Source organism: Myotis davidii, unplaced genomic scaffold, assembly GCF_000327345.1.
Source record: "Myotis davidii unplaced genomic scaffold, ASM32734v1 scaffold235, whole genome shotgun sequence".
NCBI lineage: Eukaryota > Metazoa > Chordata > Mammalia > Chiroptera > Vespertilionidae > Myotis > Myotis davidii.
The window spans coordinates 1,252,355-1,265,649 of NW_006287462.1; the positions used below are offsets into that span (position 1 = coordinate 1,252,355).

At 42.4% G+C, this 13,295-nt stretch overlaps 1 protein-coding gene across 1 annotated transcript in view; it reads right to left on the reverse strand.

Moving 5' to 3' along the window:
• The window catches only part of ARAP2 (ArfGAP with RhoGAP domain, ankyrin repeat and PH domain 2), a 159,180-nt gene that overhangs the window by 10,316 nt on the left and 135,569 nt on the right, over nt 1-13,295 (reverse strand). Inside the window, exons 29-32 of the mRNA XM_006759331.2 lie at nt 10,155-10,294; nt 4,942-5,024; nt 3,530-3,565; nt 1,585-1,648 (exon numbers count right to left, since the gene is read on the reverse strand). Of these exons, the coding sequence (XP_006759394.1) occupies nt 1,585-1,648; nt 3,530-3,565; nt 4,942-5,024; nt 10,155-10,294 (323 nt within the window). The remainder of the gene's footprint in view (nt 1-1,584; nt 1,649-3,529; nt 3,566-4,941; nt 5,025-10,154; nt 10,295-13,295) is intronic.

The following is a 13,295-nucleotide window of genomic DNA, read 5'->3' on the forward strand; positions in this document are numbered from 1 at the left end:
ATGCAATTTTTTCAATTAATGTAAATTGGAGGGACACTTACTATTGTGTGTGTGTGTGTGTGTGTGTATTTTTAAAATCTGCTAAGTTCTTGTCTGTTTCTCTATGGAGGTGACCCACTAAATCCTTAAATCCCAAAGGATCTTTGCGTTGACATTAATCCTGAAACGTGGAATGGACAAAGAAAGGTAACCGGGCTGAGACCACACAGGATAGGCGAGGCAGGGGAAAATAACTTCACTCTGAGGGCAGCATCCTGGCTGTTTATACTTTGATTTTCAAACTACAGGATGGACTGACTTCAATTATAAAAAGAAAAAATCAATTTAGTTGCACCACAAAGACACAGCGTAACAGTTTTCGACTCTATAGTTCCAATTTCAGTAAAATTCTTCAAATCCAGTCTTTTAAAGTAGGACTTGAATATCTGAATTATTAAAAAGTCCCCCCAAAAGAAGAAAAGTCTCTAAAAAAAGTTAGCAACCAGTCTTTTTCTGCAAATGTATTCCCAGGTAGTAATAGCGTCAGGCTGAGAACAGTGTTTATTAACTACTGGAGAGGATAATAAATTAAAGGAACAGAGAAAATGACCAGATCTGGGGGGTGAATTAACTTCTCTAGTAAGAGAAATGGGGAAGTACATCCTAGGTAATAAAGAGTGGCAACTTAATCGTGACTGTGAATTTGAATGGTCTTTTGCAAAGCAATGCTGGAATTCAGCCCGATAGGGCTGGAAGGGTGGGGGGACGACCAATTCTACTAATGGGACTACTGAAACCTTCCCCCCAAAAGTGAGCCCTCCTCCAGGAAGGAGACTGAATGGGGAATGGAGTGTATGTGTTTGCCTCTGGGTTTCAACCACTAACTAAATATATGGTCCTATGCAAAGGATGGCACCTTTGTTCATCTATTTCTTCATCATTAAGAATCGCCATGCATAGTTTGTTGCAAGGAACACACATATTAACTCTTTTTGAAATTTCTAGCAAATAACAAGTATTAAAGAAATGTAGGCTCCTGTCCATATCTGTGGACAGGCAGGGTGGGGAGAGTAGGATCATGTGGGGCTCTGGTAGGGTGGCTGCTTCCACAAGGCCCTCTTTCTTATCCTGTCATCTTTTTAAAAAAATATATTTTATTGATTTTTTACAGAGAGGAAGAGACAGGGATAGAGAGTTAGAAATATTGATGAGAGAGAAACATCAATCAGCTGCCTCCTGAACACCCGCCACTGGGGAAGTGCCCGCAAACTAAGGTACATGCCCTTGACCGGAATCGAACTCGGGACTCCTCAGTCCACAGGCCGACGCTCCATCCACTGAGCCAAACTGGTTAGGGCTATCCTGTCATCTTGAAGCAACACACCTCCCCTAGGCTGCGGAGCTGCTGGGCTGGCAAAAAGCCTCTACAAAGGCAGTAAACTCTCTTTCAAAGAGTAAGGGATAAATCCGGATGCTTATATATTAAAATATATACAAGAGTAAATAAAAATATATGCATAAAACTCAAACGTTAATCGAAAACTACCGCCATTTCCCATACACCATCATTATGCTTTCCAGGACAACTGGAAACAGGTATCTTACCTGGGCAAGGAAGACACTGGCCATCCACTCCATCTGAGTTTGTAAACTGTCACAGCACAGGTGCCTGCAAAGCAAGATGTCTGACTATATAGATAAAAAAGTCTATTCTCCAGTGTATTTGGTAAGTAAGTGATCAGAAATCCCTTTGGTTTCTCTGACTGATGGCTTAATGCACGCAAAATGGGAGTATTTCAGTTCAGGTTGCTTAGTGTACGATGTCAGGATAATAGTGTACATATGCTATTTTAAACAAAATATAGCTAAGGTTTTGATAATTGCTGAACAATGATCAGCGATATTTTTGGAAAGGTCGACCTCATTTGCTTTTTCAGGTGCAAGACTTGGTAAAACACCTTTTCCCCTAGAAACTCCCAGCTTAAGAAGAAAAATGTGTGCTTATTTTCTTAACAGCAGATTTTTAAAAAGGCTTAGACAGTCTCCATCGTTATGATTATAAACATTAATACCCACAAGACTCGTGAAAAAGAAGCTAAATGAAAAAACCACTGCCCGTCCAATAACACCTTTTATTGAAAACCTGTATATACAGAGCGCTTGCCCTCAAGATTCACACAGTCCACTAGGGGAACCGGGAATGTAAACAAATAAATTAAAACAGTGAGAGAAGCGCAAAGTTGAACATGAACATAGAAACAGCATGCTTGGGGATGAGATGGAGGTTGTTTCCTGTAAGAGGAAAATGTTGTGACTGATGGCAAAATGAGAAAATGGGCATTCAATGCCACCATCTTTTTTATATTCCTGTATAATAAAATTAATTTTTAAAAATGTTAACATTTCTGAAATATTCTTCATTGAAAGATTATCATAGAGACACTGTCCTTTTCCATTTACCATATCCAAGAGAACCTTTCTCAAGGTTTTAATTACAGATCATTTTGATTACACGCCACTGTGTACAAAATACTATAGATACAAAGAAGACATAAAGATTAAAGGTGAGAGTTACAGGACTTTGGGGCATCTGAGTTATGGCTTGAATGAAGGACAACGGAGTGTGCCAGGTGGGCAGGGAGAGGTCAGTGATGAGGAAGAGGCAGCACACCGTACGGATGAAGGCTCAGTAAGGGGACCACATCTATTAAACATAGAGATGTGAGACAGCAAGGCATGGGTGGTGAATTCAAGACATAACTGTTTTATCATCAAGCAAAATGGGAAAGTCATGGGCAATGAAGCTGATGGAGCCCATATTTGAGGGCCTTGCACGCCAGGCCAACCCTTCTGTGCTTATCCTGTGAGGTGACAGGATTCACAGGAGAGTTTTAAAGCAGGAAAGGAATGTGATGCATTTTAGAAAGTCTCTTTGGGGCTGGGTGGAGAATGCCCTAGAAGACAGAGGCAGGGTCAGTAGCAGGAAGAGCGCTCCGATCGCCTGGACTAGTCCTGGCAGGTGAACGGAGGCAGGGCCCTAGGGTATGGGGTGCGGTGGATCAGAGAGTGAAGAAGCAGTCTGGTACGGCTTGGGTTCATCAGGCGCAGGAAGGTGAGAGAGAAGGAGATATCTCGTATAGCCTTTCGGGAAAGTGGCTTGATCCATTGACATCAGTGGAATCAAGTCCATATATGTAAAGAGCAGGTCTGAAGCCAAGATTTTCCTTTCTAGCTGAGTTTGAAGCTAGTTCTTATCCCTTACTTAAAACTGAATGTTGCCTGCTTATCCCATAAGAGCCAGGATCCCACACTCAACAGTAACTAGGAAGAAATCAGACATAGCTGCTCTTAAGAGGCACTGGCCATTAGGATACACGGGACTGGAATGGACCTCAACTCTGAAAGCAAATAGACTCTGTTTAGTAGAGATTTTACCTTCGCTTAGGCGAAAGACTTCCTGTCTATAGATCTATCTGCCAAGTCACAACATTATCCTTTTACTGAAGTTATATCGATACACCAGATCCCAAAACTGCCAGCTGGAACTTACCACTGATGTTTTTCAGAATACGCTGTCAATCCCCAACTGCGCCACATGGGGAAAAAACACAAACATATTCAAAATGACAAACTTTACCAGGAAACAGGATGGGGTGCTAAGGAGGTGACACTTAATGGTGGAAATGCATAACAGAATTGGTACCCACAGTGAAGATGCCACGGGTGTGATTTATCTGGAGGTAAATGATAACTGTTGAGGGACTTGGCTACACATTTAAATATGCAGAGGGAGACGGAGGGAAGGAGCCTTGTGAGGTCATGGAGCAGTGGGGGAAATCTCTCAGAAGATAGCTTTGGCTGAGTAAAAGCGGATGTCTAGAAAAATGGCCAAAATAAGATAATATTCATACTGACCTGCTGATAGTGTGAGAATTTGAAAAATATGCCAATTGCAACACAGGTAATTGTACTGGGCTTATAAATTAAGCATGGAGGCAAAAGTGAGAATGTTTTCAGACTCACAAATGATAGACAGTTTATTAAAATGAAGTTTCATGAAATTAGGTGTATAAGTAGAAACATTAATTAGTTAAATCAAAGTAATTTCTGATAAGAAAGTACAGTACGGCCCCAGCCAGGAGGCTCAGTTGGTTGGAGCATCGTCCCTTACACCAAAAAAGGCTGCAGTACAATTCCCAATCATGTCACATACATACATAGGTTGCTCTTTCGATCCCGGGTAGGGGCATGTGCAGGAGGCAACCGATTGATGTTTCTCTCTCACATCAATGTTCCTTTCTCTCTGTCCCCTTTCCTAAAACACTGAACATATCCTCAGGTGAGGATTAAAAGAAAGTAAGCACAGTGTAAACCGAATGCTGGGTTGATTCAAGTGTTAAAGAGGAACAGAATGTTTAAGAGGGGTCCATCCACGTGCTGTGGATTTGCTACCAAATTTGGCAAAGCCAAAAGGGCAAATTAGAGAGCCAGGCTGAGGGCAGCTGCCTGTCTTCCTGTGGGCAGACTTGCCTGGAACATTCCTTGTATACTCCAGGCTTTGACTGAGCGAGGGGTAGGATGCGGACAAACCCAGGTGTTTCCCCGCAGACAGGGCTCCTGGGATCTCTTGTTCTACAAGGGGGACATGCACTCATCCAGGAGGAGCCTTTAGGGAAACGGGCTCCCTCCTCAGCTACCCACACACGTTCTCTGGGTCTGGCATCTTCAGAAACTTGTCGAAAGTGCAGTTTATAAAGTTAGACCAGTGCCTCCCACCCTCATTCCTTGAATAGACATACAGTCCCAGAACGTTCTCAGCCACCCTTCCCTTTCAGATCTGGCATCTTCAGAAACTTGTCTAAAGCGCAATTTATAAAGTTAGACAGTGCCTCCCATCCTCATTCCTTGAACAGACATACATTCCCAGAACGTTCTCAGCCACCCTTCCCTTTCAAGCTTTACCTGGTTGGAGGTTTCACTCTCTTTCTCACTCCAAGATAAAACTTCATTGAACTGAGAGGAAACATTTTGTCATGTTTGCTGCTCTGTAAGGAAAACAAAATAGTATGTAATTGAGGAGACTTTACAGATATCCTTGTTATTTGCCTTGGATGGTGATTTGGTTTAGAATTGCTTAGTTTCTCCAATGCTTTATGAATGTAATACCAGCGCTTAGTAAATGAAGATTGTTTTGATTATAATGTTGTAAATTTAAATAGATAAGTTTGGATATGTATGTCTGTTTATATATGTATATTTAAACACACACATAATAATCTCTTATTATTATGGAACCAGATGTATATCAGAATTGATAATTTTTCATTTTTTCATATTTTAAAAATACAATACAATGCATATGCAATATGTTATATAACTCCACCACACTACAGTGTTGCTTGGGGCAGCACCCTTTATTCAAATACATTCATATTTCCACATTAAAATGCATGATATTTCATACAGTGTGCGATAAGTAAAGGCTATAAATATTGTTATAGACAGTGCTTGTATCCCCCTCCGCCCCCAACTGCCTATGTTGAAATCTAATCCCCAGTGTGACAGCATTTGAAGGGGGGGCCCCTGGGAGGTAATTAAGTCATGAAGGTAGAGCCACATGAATGCATCAGTGCCCTTGTAAAGAGGCCAGCGAGCTGGCTCACACTCCCTCCACCAAGTGGGAAATAGACTATAAAAAAGAATTTATATACACTTGCTTTAGATCAATTACACATTCTCCGTACACATTCTGGCATATTTATTTGTGATTAATATTTTTAAAATGTTAACCCTTGAACACAGAACATCAGGAAAGTTGCCTGACAGAAGCAAAACTTGAATCCTTATACTTTCATTTAAAACCTTCATATCAAATCACACAAATTTTATGAGTTATCCTTGCATACCCTGCAACAGATTTTATAAAGATAATAGCCATGGAAGTAATTAACACAAGCAGTCCCTATATCCTAAGTACTCCCCAGGAAATCTCATTTCAAACTGTTAGGCAGACAGCATTTATAGCTGAGAGCACGGGTGTGAGGGTCACAGAGACCTAGGTGCAAATCTGTCTTGATACTTATTAGTTTGTGGCCTCATGTACTTCTCTCAGCTCTTTTTTCTTTAATCCTCATCTGAGGATATTTTTCCATTGATTTTTAGAGAGAGTAGAATTGGGGTGGGAGTGGGGGGGAGACAGAGAGAAACATCGATGTGAAAGAGAGACAGACACATAGACGGGCTGCCTCCCGCAGGAGCCCCAACCAGGGCCAGGGATCTAGCCTGCAACTGAGATACATGCCCTTGACTGGAATCTAACCCAGGACCCTTCAGTCTCAGGGCCGACACTCTCTATCCACTGGGCCAAACTGGCTAGGGCCTTATTTCTTGCTTGTAAACACGGATAATAACAATATTGACTATCGCATAGGGTCATTACGATGATTACATGAGAAAGTAGAGTTACTATGAAGGGTTATTACACAGATTAAATGAGAAAAATGCCTATAAAGGTTTTAGTCTAGTAACTGGAATGTAGAAAGCACGCAGGGAATTATAGCTATTATTATAAATTTAGAACACCCTGCTTCACTGAAATAGCAATATAAACAAGTTATTAGAATCCTAAGACAATGCACAAAAGCCCACTTGACAAATATGTAGCTCGACCCAGTACAAGTTCTATAAAACTTAAACTCTTACTATGAAATCTGCTCTTTATGAAAGCAGCCACCTTTGAAAAGGGTGGGAAGTCTATATAATAAAAGCTCAGCAACCATTAAGGCAGAATGACCAGTTGCTATGACACAATGGCCGCAGGGGCCACCACCAGCACCGCTGTGGACCCCAAGGGCCCCGGGGCCAGTTGAGCGGCCCGAAGGTGCTGGTAAAGAAGAACGCGAAGGTGACTGGTGTGAGCGTGCAGCTTGAGATGAAGGCTCTGTGGGACGAATTCAATCAGCTGGGCACCGAGATGATCATCACCAGGCGGGCACCCCTCTCCCTGCTGCGACCTTCCCCACATGGCGCCAGTCTCAGGGAACAGGCTTTTTCCTGATCCACGCGAGCGAGACTGAGAAGCGGGGTGGGGGGTGCTGCCTGGCCACCTGTGGGTCCCTCTCTGCGTGGGCCATCTCCTTCGCTCTTTGATTCCCAGCTCTAGTGACAGCCACCTAGTGCGCTGGGCCAGAGGGTACTGCTCCGGAGGCCAGGAAGGCGGCGGAGAGAAACCCTGTGGACCTGCTGCCCCACCAGCAGCCCAGGACCTGGCACCACCAGAAACGGACTGGCTCAGAGCACACCGAGCCTGGGGGGAAGGCAGCCGCCTGAGGGGTCTTGCCACCAGCCGTCTCCTGGTGGATCCCACCTCAAAGGAAACTCGGTCTTTGGTTCCCTTAGTTCAGTCTATCCCAGCTAAAGAGGAGTAGCTGGGCACATTTTAGGGTAGAATTAAGACTTTAAAACAGTGTGTTCTGGTTCCATGGAGATTGCTACCCAGTTGTGTTAGGCCTAAATTCAGCGTGATTGTGGGGCCTGGCTCTGCCACTGGGCCTGCGTCTCCCAATTGGCCTGTATGTGTTGTAAGGGCCCAAAGAGAAGAAGGGGAACAAGTTTTTTGATGTAATGGATTTGACCAACAGACAAAGGCTAGTGCCAGGCTGTGTCTAATGTACACACAGAGATACCAGCTCTGAGTCTGCCTGGCCAAAGCTCAGTGGGTCTTCTTCAGGCCTCTCCCCGAAGCCAGCCACTCCTATGGCTGACTCCAATCGGCTCCCCCGCCTTAATCAGGGGTGAGGCTGGCCAGCCAACCTCCGGTGGCCTCTCCCCCCGGCCTGCCCGGCCTGCCGGACCCCATCTGTGCGTAAATTCATGCACCGGGCTTCTAGTATGTTTATAAAATAAAAACTTGGTTTCCACAGAGAACACAGGTTAGGAGAATATAGCAGAAAAAGTAAGCAGGAAGATAAAAAATTATGCTTTGGTGACCAGTGGCCTCTGTGGCAGCGATGCTAAGGCCTGGAATTTACATGGTGGATTTGCTCTTAGTCACTATTATTAAATGTTTGCTCTTATAATCATAGTAGATAATTTAATAACATATATATTTTGGATATATTTTCCTTTATGGCTAGATTTCTAGAAATGGAGTATCAGTTCCTTATTGAGGCTAAAAACTTCAGGCTGATTTTTAAATACGCTAATTTGTCATCCAACTACAAAATGACTCTTAATCAACATAAGTATACAGAAGGACAAGGATGAAGGAACTCCGTCTAAAAAAGACTACGGTGGGTGAGCCCCTGAAGAAAACCAAATAAAATTCAACCTAGAAGACTTAAAGGTCAGCTGTGGTTTTTAACATTTACTCTCACGAATATAAACCTAAGTTCGTGAACCTTGAAATCTGGTGTTTGGTTCACTAACCCCAAATTCTTATGTGGCTTACTTCTGCAAACTCCACCCTTCTTGTACTGAAAAAAAAAAAAATCTGAAGAAGAATAACAAACAGTATCTTGGTACCTGCACAGACACCCTGCTGGGTCTTATCAGATGGAATGGCGAAGTGGAAGTTCAAGTAGGGAAGATAAGACAGACCTCTGAATGGAGGGATAAGGGCTGCAGACTTCAGTGCTGTCCTACCAGCCCCCATGCCTGGACATCCCACTGTCTTTAAAAGTGAGTATGAGATGTCTACACAAAGTTGGAATGTTAAGATTTATTTAAGGCCACACACGGAGGCTTCTCTGGAGAAACACAGAGGGAAAGGGGTTAAAGGTGTGGAGAGCTCAACAGATACTTTCCTAAAATGGGGCTAACTATCCTCTCTTCATAACATATTAACAGATGTGACTACCCTGTTCTTTCTTTGTACATCACCAAAACAACATAGTGAAGTGCCACACACTTACAGTATTATGCAAGCAATGTTTACCTCAAGTGAATTGTATAATTCAAAATAAAAAGTATCTCCAGGTCCTGCTGTCATTTAGCATTTAAAGTAATTACATGGGTATTACCAGAATCTCAAGGAATTAGAGATGATACTGCAAATACCCATGTGACCACCACTGAAAACTAGATAGAGAATATTTTTTTAAAAAGATTTTTAATTGATGTTTAGAGAAAGAGGAAGGGAGAAGGAGAGAGAGAGAGAGAAATGGGAGACATTGATTAAGAGTGAATCGATCGGCTGCCTTCTGCACTCCCCCTACTGGGAGTGGAGCCCACAACCCAGAAATGTGCCTTACCAGGAATCGAACCTACAATCTTTCTTGTCACCTCAGCAAACACTTTCTACTTTCTGTCACCATTCATGGTTTTGCCCGATCTTAGAATTACAGACAGACTCGGATGGTAGTGTTTTGTGTGAAGCTTCTTCTACTCCACAAGGATTTCAAGATGCATCCATGTTGCTGCATGCATGAGTATTCACTTATTTTACTGCTGAAGAGGATTCCATTGTATGAACTTATCATTCTTATATTGACAGTCACTTGGAATGTTTCCAGGTTGCAGCTTTTGTGAATAAAGCTGCTTATGAACATTGCTGAACAAACACTTTTATGGACATAATAACCAGGAACAGAACTGCTGGGTCCCGGGGTAAATGCTCTAATAACCGTATCTAACAACTGCCCAACATTTCTACACAGTGATTGTGACTGTGCCCCTCCGTCAGCAATTTATGAGAGTTTTCGTTGACCAACGTCCTTGCCCACATTAGGTGTTGTCACTCTTACAATTTTAGTCAACTTAAAGAGTAAAATAGTATATCAGAGTTTTAATTTGCATTTAGTGATTTCCATTAGCTAAACTCAAGCCACTTTTGCCTTAGGGCATGACACACTCTCCCGGTCCATTTTATTGACTGAGATGCTGACTAATACGCTTGTTGAAGTAACACATATAAGACTTTTCTTTAGGACTTAAGTCATCCCCTGCCCTAAAAAATGTGAGGTGCTCATAAAGGCCACATGTGGAGTTTTCACTGCGCTCCTGGGTGCATTAATGGCAAGCCCAGTGGCTGAGAGGATTCCTCAGCTTACTCTGCATTTTACTTTATTTACTACGGGCCTTGACTTCCAAGAGAGAGGGCTGAGAAAGGTATAAGATAAGAATGTAAATACCCACACAGAAACGTGTACATAGTCAAATACTACATATGCAAATACCTTCAGGTCCTTGTAAAGAATCAGATACCCATCTCGTAAAACACAGTGCCGATCTTGAAATTTATTTCCAGACAGTATTTTAGATGGTTCTTCTTTGATTTTCAGGGCTCCCTCTTTGATGCTTTCCAGGGCATTTCTCTCTGTAAAGTACATTATTTTTGTAAGTGAGGTACATTTTCATTTATTTGGAACAGAATATAAAACATTTCTATACTTGCAGTTTTGATATTATAAAGTAATCACTTGTTTCCTAGCATTAAGAAGCCTATGGGTAATTTCTGGGAATAGCACATGTCAGGGGTGTGTCGGACAAGTTGCAGACCCACCGACTGGATCTATTTATATTTGTAATACATAGGCCTGCCTATACTGTCCCATTAGCACTTAAAACATGGTGAGTCTCAATCGAGATGTGCTATAAGTATAAAATATACTTACAGATTTTGAAGACAGTTCAAAAAAGTTAAAAAAAGTCTCCCAATTTTGCAATATTAACTACATGTTGAAATGATAATATTTTGGATATATGACTTTAAATGAAATATACTAGTAAAATTAATGTCACTATATATAGGTATTAATGTGGTTACTAAGCAACTTAAAATTACATCATCAGCTTGCCTCATATTTCCTTTCAACAGCACTCATATGAGAAACCTCTACCAGAATTCTGACAAAGGAATCAAAGAATTTTTAAGTTGATCGAGAAATTCCTGTCAACACGAAACAGGTAAGAGTAACAGGGCAAAATGGCTAAGGTAGAGTATTTAACATCAACTATATTTCATATGCAGTACTGTGATTATCCCACGTGTAGGAGTCTTTTCAACTAATTTTATTAAGAAAACACTTTTTGGTAAGAACACCAAATTCGTATTTGCATAAATTTATCACTCTATCTCCGTAAATTTATCATGTATGAGTGTATCAATATATCTCCAATCTAAAAGTTTCTCCTGGAAATCCAGACAGTGATCAGCTGCCTGCCTGAGACCTGAAGTGCAGTGGACAGAAAGAGCATTGAAGCCAAGTAGCCATGACACTGTCATTATGATGTCAACTCCTGCTTTTCCTATAAAACAGGAAAAATCACACTTGTCCTGCAGGTTGCTGTGGCCCACATATTAGATGGTGTCCACAAAAGATGCAGAGTGGGACACCATATCAGGACTTGAAACTTTAGCGATTTCTTAGTGTTAAGGTTATACAATTTTAAAATATTCATGCATAGTTTCCAGTTAAAAAACTTGAAGACATGTTTTAATACAACTGGAAGATCAAGAAAAAAATAAACATCATATAAAACTAGTATACATTTTAGACTTTTCAAATGTTCATGTATTTTATGATATGTGATTCGCATGCAACTTTCTGAAGTAGGGAGTAGAGGTAACACAATCTCATCTTGTTTTTATTTAAATATTAGAGGCCCAGTGCACGAATTTGTGCATGGGGTGGGGAGGAGAGGGACCACGGGAGGTTGGCTGCCAGCCCCAAGGAGGGAGCCGGTCCTTGGCCCCCCTGGGAAAGGGGCCACGTCTGCTGCCACCCACCCCTGGTTCCCCATCCCAGCCTGAAACCCAAAGGTCCTGGCTGGGTGCAGAAGGAATGGATGCTGGACACCGACGCTGCCATTGGTGCCTCGCCACCGTGCAGTTCCCTGCCTTCCCTCGCCACCGCGCCACCACTGCGGTGGGCAGGCGGCCCCCGGGGAAGGGAGAGGATGGGAGTGAGGCAGACCCTTGTGTCAAGGGCTGACTTTCAATAGATTGCAGGGAGGGAGCTGCTCTGCTACGTATGAAACCTCGACCCAGAAGCAGGTCTCTATGAATAGTTTAACACCAGGGACCGATGGGGGCCAGCCGGCTGGCTAGGGGGAGGGGCTGTGGGAGGTTGGCTGTGGGAGCGCACTGAGCATCAGGGGGCAGCTCCTGTGTTGAGCATCTGCCCCCTGGAGGTCAGTGCACGTCATAGCTACTGGTCGACTGGTTGTTCTGGCTGTTCAGTTGTAACAGTTGCTTAGGCTTTTATATAGATAGATAGATATTTTTATTGATTTCAGAGAGGAAGGGAGAGGGAGAGAGGGATAGAAACATCAATGATGAGAATCATTGATCGGCTGCCTCCTACACACTCCCTAATTGGGATCGCACCAGCAATTGGGCATGTGCCCTTGACCAGAATTGAACCTGGCACCCTTCAGTCCACAGGCAAATGCTCTATCCACTGAGCCAAACAATCTCATTTTATGAATGAGAAAATTGTGGCTCACAAAGGTTATGTAGTTTAGAAGGCAAGTGTACTAGAATCACAGTTCAGGTCTCTTAATATCTAACACAGAATCCTGTCTTTTATACTGAGACACTTCTAAGTAATCGTCACAATTATGATCACCACCATTACCACAATAATAAATATCTGGGTGCCTTTCCTGAACTCATACCATTTTACACTGCACTCTTTATCTATAACTTACTCTTTTGATGATTTCCGTGACACTGCTCTGTCTTTGTTTTCTTGAAAGCTTTCTAATTGTTCCTTCATACATCATGGGCCTCTCTTGATACACCCATCCCTTACATGCAAATGATGGTAACTCTATATTCAGCTTTCTAATGTTCTGTAATAAGTAAGCAGCATGATCTGGTGTTCTCCCACGGCTAAAACCACGTCCCCTGCAATGAGCTCCATTGCTTCCTTAGGTCCCTTCCAGACACCTACCCCTGGACACACTTCACAGACAAGTAAAACCCAACACATCCAAAACAGAATTCAGTGACCCTACCCCTGTGTCAACCCAAATAGTAACCTCTTCTAGGCTCCCGTTCTTAATGGCTCAGGAAGCATCTAAAGCAAGACACTGAGAAGTACAAACCGTGGTCTCTGTAACAATACACTGCTAATTTCCCTTAGAAAACATGCCCTTACTACCCAGATAAAAGTGAGAGAGCAGTCCAGTGAAATTTTGTCCGAAACTTCCTCAATTACAAAGTGTTTTATTCATTTATATTTTTAAAAAGTTTACTCAACAGGTACTTTTAGTGAGCAAAGGAATGAGATAGAGTCTTATAATGGAAGATCAAGACATACAAGAAAAATTACACGGGAGATATTTCCTTGACCAAGAGACATGCAGTGTTA